Here is a 9752-nt window from a genome sequence, read left to right on the forward strand (position 1 = left end):
GGGTGTGTGGCATTTTGCAATTATATTTATTGTTGCCAACATAATGGCTCAGTGATTGATTTCACCTTTCTGCTAATTATTATGGACAATTATTTCCTGGAGTTCGACTTCAGTGATTTTCTTCTGCAAATATTCGTTCCACTGTTCATCAAAATCAGTATCATTAAAAAAAAAAAGTATCATACGTAAGAGAAGTTTCAAGTTTTCATGGTGGCAAGTATGAAGACGTTGTGCCATTTAGTCTGGTAGAAATTTGTAAGACTCTCAGTAATAATTAAGCTAAACTACTGTGGCTTATTGAAGACCGTATTTTCAGAGATGACGTGATTTTTGTTGAGAGATAAATCATTATCTCTTTACCTGACTAATTGGTCCTCGAAATGTTTCCTCATCGCCTCGTTTCCTTAACAACTTTTGCTTCCTACTGGACAACATACTGCTCCTATTTGCGTCTGATCACGACCCCCTCCCCCCCCCCCCCCACTGCCCAGTGCTTTCTGAACCCTAAGAGACATTTACCCTGAAAATGGCAACTTCAGTGTTCTCTAAAATTTTGGTTTGTTCCTAAGGCCGAAGATATAAATTAAGTTATCAGAATATTGGCAGGTTCTTTGAAAACAATTTACATTCACGTTTACCAAAAAACCCTTAATACAATCACCAAATTGTTTGTCTGTACTCGCGTCTTTTATACTTGCAAAAAAAAAAAGAGTTTTAAAATCTAAGTTACATTTCATAAGAGTTCACGAAAAAATGCACTGAATAATAACGAGTGTAGGGATAAAACTCATAAGTTTGCAACACTGAATCATCAGAGTCAGTGCCTCCAACTTTATCCTACTACCAGATTTGTTTTCTCTATAATTCTTCCCCCCCAAGTGCCAAAATAAACTGGAAAGCATCTTCAAATATTCTACGGCAGCTTTCAAGTCCAGGCACTTAACTAATCGATTAATAGCTCGAAGTGAACGAGTCCAATTCGATCACGTCGACTGTGCTCTATGTTGTGAGCCCACGCCCTGCATTCCACGTTCACAAGAACATTCCCTGCAACAGACGAAAGGATTCACTTTATAAGTAATGTACAATACATAAACGTAAGCAAGGCTAAAAATTTTAATGTGTCCACGAGCGTTCTTTGCTAATTTTTACATCAATTGCACGCGACACTTGAAAATAGATTTATCAATAATATCAACGCTAAACCTTCATCCACTAACCAAACCTATCCTAACCTAACCCAACCTAACCTAACCTAACCCAACCTAACCTAACCTAACCTAACCCAAGCCATAATGGGGCTGCTCCCTAACCATGGGCTGGATCTTATAAGTCATATCTGCCACACCCTGCAAAACACTCGCCCTCGCTGTTTAGGGCCACGCCCCATGAACTGGCCTCTGCCCCATCCACTGCAGCAACTCACTCGTGCGTTTTCTCCCAGGAGAGCATTCTCCCGCGTCAACTACGTCCCTAAACTCAGGGGCACCATCCCCAGTGCACGCCTGGCGTGTCCACGCACCTCAAGTAATCAAACATAACCTAACTTATCTGAACTCCACCCAACCTAACCTCACTACGTATATAACTCAGCTAAAATCGCGGACTGCCTCCCATAGAGCTCTGCCCCACTCATTACGATCCGCCCCACAAACACGACTGTGTTCCACGTCTGCTTTTAGGTACCAAACTTAGTGTGTTCTTAATTTGACTTTTTGTGTCATTCCGAAACACCTCCACGACCAAGCCTCGTTTCCAAGGAATTTATTAACCACCTTTACGTACTTATTACGCGCAATAGTCTGGTGATGAGTCACGAACACAATTCGTTTCCTCTGCTTTTATTCCATGAAATTAATGCATAAAAGGCTGCTCTGTCCGTCTGTCTATAGGATAAACTCGAGAAATGTTGGACGAAATGAAAACTCCTGCTCTGCTGTAACGCAACCCCGGTCATTAGACCAACTGAGCTACAATTAAAGTAATTTCCTGTGACGAAAAATAAATAAATAAACAAAACAAAAACAAACAAACAATTTTATTTATATATTCCATCGTTTCATAGGCGAGATAATACTCACTTGTAATATTTTTAAAGTGCACAGCAACCAGCGGACTGACGTAGTTTTCCACGCCTAGGAATGGATAGAAGTAGCCTGGAAATCCTTGAAAAGGGATGTATTCGACCGCCCCAATGAACTCCTTGTCTGCAGGGTTCTCGCCCTCACAACTCACCCAGACTGTGTCCAGCTGCAACCACACACAAACTTTATCGCTAATAATAATTACTTTTAGAATGGGCTATGACCCCCGGCCATCTTAGTCTAAGGTCCAAGTGGAAAATATTCGATAAGGCACGAGGAGAGCTCACGAAAAGTATTTTAAGGCTTTGACCGGGATGTTCTTTTGTTAAATCTTATGTGGTACCGCCTGATTCGACTTCTAATGGTTAAGTGAAGTGTTTTCTTCGCGGTACGGTCTGGATTCTTAAATATTATGAAGACGAGCTTCGGCTTCAAAGGGTTAACCAGCTGATTTTCGTAATGGTGAGGTGTAGTGTTTTCTTCGCGGTACGGACTGAATTCATAAATAATATTCAGACGATCCTCGGCTTCAAAGGGTTAATTACGACTTTAAAACGTCCTGCGAGTTAGTTCGTGGCTTCAGCTCTGAGCTTGGCAGGACGAGGCTTGGGTTTCAGAACTTACAAACTTGGGGTCCTCCTTCTCCTTCTTTTTAATATGATTTTTCAGATCTTCAGGCATTTCATTTGGTAGGTCATTTGCATTTCTGAAATAATCTGGTTCCCACTTCAGGATCTGTAACAAAAGAAATTATCTTGGATCGAACAACTCAAGATCACAAGACGCGCGGATGTGGCTCCTGGTTTTTGATGCTGTAAAAGTCGGCTTGTGCTCGCCTCTACCGCGCATGCCCGCACGTACGAAATATTCTTCTCGACACGCCTAAGCACGTGCCATGTGAACTAAGACTTCAGATATTTAAACTCTAGCTTCAGTGTCTTAGAAAAACCCATAAAAGTGACTCTACGTAGTCGTGACTACGCGACCCAAGGAGACTGCGATCTGGGGCCTTAGTAGTTTTTCTTACGTAACGAATTCAGAGACAAGAGTAAGAAGAACTGAGGCTGAATCTCGAGGATAATTTGAATTGGTGTTTATTTACGTGCTTCAGATCCTGGGTCAGAGGTCGCCTGACGTCATTAAATTAATTAGAATCCTCTCTTCATACAAATTGACATTGCGAAATTATATAAAGCTCCGCGTCACTGTTTTCAAAAACTTTGCGTCCAATCATTTTACTGTCATAATTGAACAAAATACCAAACTGAACGACATCCATTTTCATATTTGACTTCCGGAAGACACACGGAATCAGACGCTGCCTCAAAGAACGAGCCAAATTTGGACCCTGGAGTTTCTGGCGTCGCGAGGAACTCATCGAAGTCGAAGGCTTTTAGCTCGTGATTCGAGAAAGCGAGGGGCGGACCAACCTTGTTGAGTTTAATGAAGACGCACGGTGAGCTGTTAAGGTAATCGAAGGTGTTCGCAGACGTGCACGGCTTCCAAGTATCCACGTCCACGGCGCACACTTCGCCGTATCCCGGTTTATTGCCGTAGTCGCACCCAACAATATTCGAGCCAACTGTTCGATTCTTGTATCCTGAAACATCATCATCATCATCATCATCATGACTACGTCGAGTCAAGAAATCCTCTGCCTTGTCCTCAAACAAGTTAATTCGACCCGCAGCCTTGCACATGATTTACCTGAGAGAAACTTTATCATTATCCTCCCATCTACGACTACATCTTCCAAGTGTGCGCTTTCCTTCATTTTAACCCTGAGGAAAGTCGACTGAATCCCACGCACGATCTTCGACAACAACAAACAAAGCCCGATCTTTTCCATTCTGCTGCTTTGTTTACTACAATTTTGTTATATTTTCATACATAACCTACAAAACAAAAGACAGTCGCGAGAAAGGCGAGCCTAATGTGACGTACTTCCTGTTCCTAATTTGGGGAGTCGTAAAAGGCGTGAGGCGAATTATTATTACTGACGAAACTCACATAATTATTTTCACTCGTGAGCGATGGAAAACGTGAATTAAGAGAGTAAGTTTAACGAGCCGTAAGACGCGGCAGTGCTACCAATAGCTGGCCTCCAAACTGTACTTCGCATCACGTGATCGTCGCCCTTTCGCACCAAAACACTCGATGACTGCACACGACCCACCTTCCAGAAATTTGTCTAGGCTCATGGTCCAGTTCTTGTGGCTGGTCTCGGAACTCGTATTGTACCATATCAGAGAGCTCCCTTCGTGCACCTCCGACAGGGGACGAAATCCAAGACCTGAAATGAAATTGGCCACGGCATAAGAGCAAACTCACTCACTCTCCAACATGTCGAGAAGAAATTCTCAGTTATTTTTAATTAATCGACGGATTTCATTAATTTCTCTCGTTTCTTAACCCTTTGAAGCCGAAGATCGTCTGAATATTATTTATGAATTCAGTCCGTACCGCGAAGAAAACACTACACCTCACCATTACGAAAATCAGCTGGTTAACCCTTTGAAGCCGAAGCTCGTCTTCATAATATTTACGAATCCAGACCGTACCGCGAAGAAAACACTTCACTTAACCATTAGAAGTCGAATCAGGCGGTACCACATAAGATTTAACAAAAGAACATCCCGGTCGAAGCCTTAATTGAGGTTAGGCCTGAAATGTTGGTAGCACAGGCTTGCCAACTGCTGCATTATTTCATGAAGGGTGAGCACAGAGTAGAGACGCAAGGTCAGGCAACGATGCTAGAAACGCGAGTGACGTCACAAGGGCGCGCGTTTGTTTTCTTAGCCCTCGGATGGTCAAAGGTCGAGGTCGCGATCTAATTAAAGTATCAATAAGAATATAATTTTTCCCAAGGGCTGGAGTGTTCGTGGTCTAAACTGAACTTTTAGAATTTAATGGAAAGGCCTGGTTACTTCAGCCCTCGTGTTATTTCAATCCAATTATCGGTTAAACGGGAACGACGTTCGTAATTAATTCACAACGTAATAGAAACTCGGATGAATCATTTCAATAATCTTCCTCGCGAGGGCTTTAAACGTGGTCATCGTGCCAACCAGGAAGTTGGTGAGAGGGAGGGCGCTGTCTGCAAATAACCGGACGCGACGCAGTTAATTCCGAATTCCGCTTGTTAGATCCGGAATCTACGGAAACATTCGGCAGTAAAAGTTAACTCGTTCTTCCTCAGACACTGCATTCCTGTGACCATCTCCCCGTAATAATTAACACAGTTCCCACTGTCCTTCAGAGTCCATGTCGTGTTCACACGGGGCAAATCTCCGTGTTCATAGATTAGATGAATATTAAAGATGTTATTTAAACTTTTCGTGAGTCAGGCTGTACGTTAAATGTTCCTCTTTGGAACACAGATGATGATGCTGATGAAGACATACCTGGCGATGTTCCAATCACCGAGTCGTCGAGATAATATTTCGGACCATCGTAACTGATCGTCTTCATGAACAACCAAAAGTACAGCGCAAAGAAGATGGCGAGGACAATGTAGAAGCTTAGGTAGAAGGCGACGATCCTTACTGAAACACACGAGAGAGAATTTGTTTGTAATAATTCGACGCCATTATTAATATTGGTATTCTCTCTCCGGCATTTGCGAGGGAATTCGACGTTTCATTTCATTTGTTGTCAATCTTTTTTACACAAATCGATACGTATCTTTGAAAATTATAGGGGAAAAAAATATTGTCCCAAAAAGCAAGAACATTTTGTATTTACGTTATAATCCATAGTAATTAGTTTAAAATAAATTCCTCAGAATTATACCAGTTCCTACGGCAATTTGGCCCGCGTTTTGTCTTCAAGACACAGCGGAAATGTGAGAAAAGTAATTAAATAATCTCGCGGTAATATTATTTGAGAAGTTAATTATTAGAATCTTTAAAGACACAAGAATATGTTTGAATAATAAACTTATGTTTGTAATCTTTTAAGGACGAAACTGAACTCAAAGTACACTAAAATTAATTATTTTTTTAAAAAAAATACAAGCGTTGTAAAATCTTACGTTAATTCAGCACAAAACTTCTTTATTAACCTTTCTAGAAATAAATTTTGTGAAGAGAATTCCTGTCGTGAACAAATTCCGCTTATTTTAGCCGCAACCTTGATTATTACAGCGGAAACACAGTCAGCTCAAACTGCTAGTCAGAGTCAGCGAACAAGTACGGTTTCTAATTCTGCATATTCTGTTAAAATCGTAGCTTCCATTACGCTCTTCCTCTAAGTGTTTATCATTAACTGCTGTTTTATAATTTCTAGTTCATTTGTCTTCAAAGAATCATCAATTTCCCACAATGCCCTATATCCGAACAGCCCGACCTTCGATTGTTTTAAGTCAGCGCGCATGGCGGCCATTTCGATTATCCTAGCATCAGGCAATTGTTTCGCAACTTCGATATGAACGAATTAGAATCGATCACAGCAAAACAATCCGTCGCCCGGCCACTTTCTGTAAAAACACATCGTTCCTGACATTCTTGTTAAAGTTCCCTAGTCAGAACGAGATTTATTAATAATTGAGAATAATATTTCACGACACTCAGAGACCGTCCCAGTTCTGCAAGTTACAAAATCAATCACGTAATGGCTTCTGTATACATCAAAGCAAAGTTCACTGTCCACTGCACCGAGAAAGGGTACAGTGAGTTTTGTAAAACCACGCAACAAAACGTCGGACGTTGTATCTTCGCCCCTGTCCAACTGCAGCTCATGTAATTCTCGACGTAACTCATCTTCACGTGTGTCAGTGCCTTCCAATTCTTAATACATGCAACTCTTAAATTTTCCAGAGAGGATCCTATTCACTCCGCACATTTAAATACGATAAAATCAATCTAATTTACAAAATAATTACTTTCTTTTAAAGAGAAGTAAAATTCACGTATTCACACACCCTGAAGAAGGATGCATTTCCTTAAATAAGTAATACATCACATTACGTAACATTTAGGCTACACTACGCGTTTCCGGTCAAACTGAAAATATTCAAAATTCTTACTCCACTCAGCGCCAGTTCTTCCCAGAACGCTCCCTCTATCAGGATCGTACAAGAAATCCTTACAGGTCACCGGTTTAGCGGGCTCATTTTCTTGATATACGACCCCACCATCTTTGATGTTCCCCACATCCTTCGACATTTCTTCTGATGCTGCAAAGACTGGAGGGGCACGACACAGAATGTGAAGGTGAACCGCGCACAGCCAGTTGGCGGCCAAGACTGGAACGACGCAGTTTTAAAATTAGAAATTTGTTGGGGAAATGGTTTGGTGGGGGAGCGTCGGGACGCCGTAGAACCGCAACTTTAGCAGACGAAATTAGCGCGACTGGGCGTCACCGAGTTCCGTCTCTCTCTCTGCCAAGTCTCGCAACGCCACGTAACGTCACGCTAGCTACAACTCCCGTCGACTCGCGACACAACAAACCGATTGCCCGAACTCTTTAAAACTCACTGATCATGCATTTGGCCCACAGAGTGTACGTATTTGTGGGTTTCAACAATGACTTTATCCCTCAACAGCAATGACAGACTTATCTTTGTAATTATAACCTATTGTTGTCTTCTTTGCGGTAGAATGTTTAATCAATACCCAGAAGGGTTAACGAAGTTTTAATGTAAAAGACGTTATCAGAAGTTAAAACAAGATAACACTTCTTTGATGTGAAAACTAATTCTCTAGAAATAACTTACCCGATTCAGTCTTCCTTTTTCAGTTGTAAATCCTAACGCTACTTATTACTGCATTAACGGCATAATTGAACAGAAATTTGTCTGCCAAGGCCGGAAAGTTAGGTTAGACCATAACCACATTTCAATAAAAAATTATTATAGTAACTTAAGCAGCTCTTATTCTGAAAGCTGTGCAGTCCAACAAACTGCTATTAAGTACACATACAACTTAAACTCACCCTAAAATATCTTCCTCTACTTTTAACGGAACTGAATGAACCCAAAATTTCTAAATAGTCTAGTACTGAAGAAACGTCATTACCTTTTGTCCCATCATTCGCTCTTGTTCCGCTGTTGTTCGAATCGGGACTTGATCTCTTTCATCCGTGAAAAACTTCATTCGGCGGATGCAGTTATAAAAGGAAGTCATAATTATTCTCAGTAGACGAGAGGTTTGGTTGGACACTCTTCAAGCAGTTTTTTTGCTTAACAATGGATTTAAATAAATCTTAAAATGAGAAGTAATTACTTCTCTTACCATTTGCAATTATTAAAAAACAATCAATATAGCAAGTCACCTACAGATATGAGTTTCCAAACCTTTACAGTGTTTCAACATTCCATCTTTCGATAATTTTTACAGGTTTGACAGTTCAAAAACAAAACAAAATTTACAACAAAAACTTTGGAAGACCACTAAAATCGGGTTTTAAAATTTGTGTTTAATTTACCAAAACTTTAAAATACATTCTGAAAATATTTTTTTGGTTTGTTGAAGGTTCATCACCATTACTGCACACATGCAAATGGAATTTTCTCCTTGAATGTCACACTTGCTACTCAACGCAAATTTACTAGTTTCATTCAATGCAGTCTCAAAACCAGTTAAATATTATAAAATATTTAATGCAAAGAATTTGTTTCTGAACTGAACATTAAAACTGGATACAATTAACAAGATACTAATATTTTATATTAATTTATTAGAAATATATATAACTCGTGTTAGATGTTCCTTTTTGTTTTTTGACAACAAAGCACTCACATGGTAAGAACAAAAAGAACACTGTTCACTATTAAGTTTAACATCGAATGTTTCCAGAAACAATGTTCTGTAACTATTAAATCCACCAGAGCCAAGTCACCACACCAACACAACTTCTAACCTAACCTAACAACTGATTTGTGTGCAGTTAGAACGAGAGTCTGTCAGAATGTGGCTGTACCTGGTTAAAGTTCTGACTGGATCATCTATCCTGACCGAGGTTTCGCCACAGTTTCCACGGTTCTTCCAACACGGACGGCAAGATCTGCTTCCTCTCCCACCAACTTCTACCAGACCATTTGACACAACCCAGAAGACGGCCATCTTCATACTTACCAACGTTGAGTATCCCACGTAAATATCAATTTTATTGTTTATCGGAGCTTTGGATCAAAGTCACGCCGAGTCATGTTAAGTTGGGATTGGACTGAACGCATTTTTTCAGCGTAGTTTATTTTGGTGGGAACATTCCTGTCCTGCTGGCGGCTTAAAAGCTACTCGATGAGACGTGGGAAAATTGTAACTTTGGGCTTAACCTGCAAACTTGCGCACAGCGTAACAGAAGAAGGGGAGGGGAATTTTTTTTTTGTTCTATGTCTTATTTTTGATGGTATGACAACACACATTTTCTTTTGAAAAATATTCTTGCTTAATATATCAATAAAATATTTTTGTAATTTTTTCTGGAAATCATACTCCAACATATTTGAGGGCTAAAATAATGTAATTTTCTTTTTTATATCTCCTTAAAAGCTTGTGCTTTGCGCTAGTATTTAAATCCATATTCTAAAAATTCTTAATGTCATTTTAAATATCGTATTACAGAATACATGTCTGGGTTGTACCAGAAATGTCTAAACTTTACTATAACTTGCTGAAACTAACATCAGTTTATTCACGAGATGTCCAAAACATATTCATACTATTT

At 40.1% G+C, this 9752-nt stretch overlaps 1 protein-coding gene across 1 annotated transcript; it reads right to left on the reverse strand.

The window, feature by feature from the left end:
- Nucleotides 1-7: 7 nt before the first annotated feature.
- LOC110828847 (sodium/potassium-transporting ATPase subunit beta-2) lies at nt 8-7329 on the reverse strand. The gene is made up of 7 exons (XM_022061935.2): nt 7111-7329; nt 5489-5629; nt 4261-4377; nt 3515-3684; nt 2709-2819; nt 2082-2250; nt 8-1047 (listed from the first exon to the last, which is right to left on the reverse strand). Exons 1-7 carry the CDS (start codon nt 7247-7249, stop codon nt 944-946), a joined length of 951 nt encoding a protein of 316 aa, XP_021917627.2. The 5' UTR covers nt 7250-7329; the 3' UTR covers nt 8-943.
- Between the last annotated feature and the right edge of the window lie 2423 nt (nt 7330-9752).

The sequence above is a fragment of the Zootermopsis nevadensis genome, unplaced genomic scaffold (assembly GCF_977971745.1).
Source record: "Zootermopsis nevadensis isolate Lab colony 2312 unplaced genomic scaffold, Znev_1.0 Znev_ptg000002l, whole genome shotgun sequence".
Taxonomy (NCBI): domain Eukaryota; kingdom Metazoa; phylum Arthropoda; class Insecta; order Blattodea; family Termopsidae; genus Zootermopsis; species Zootermopsis nevadensis.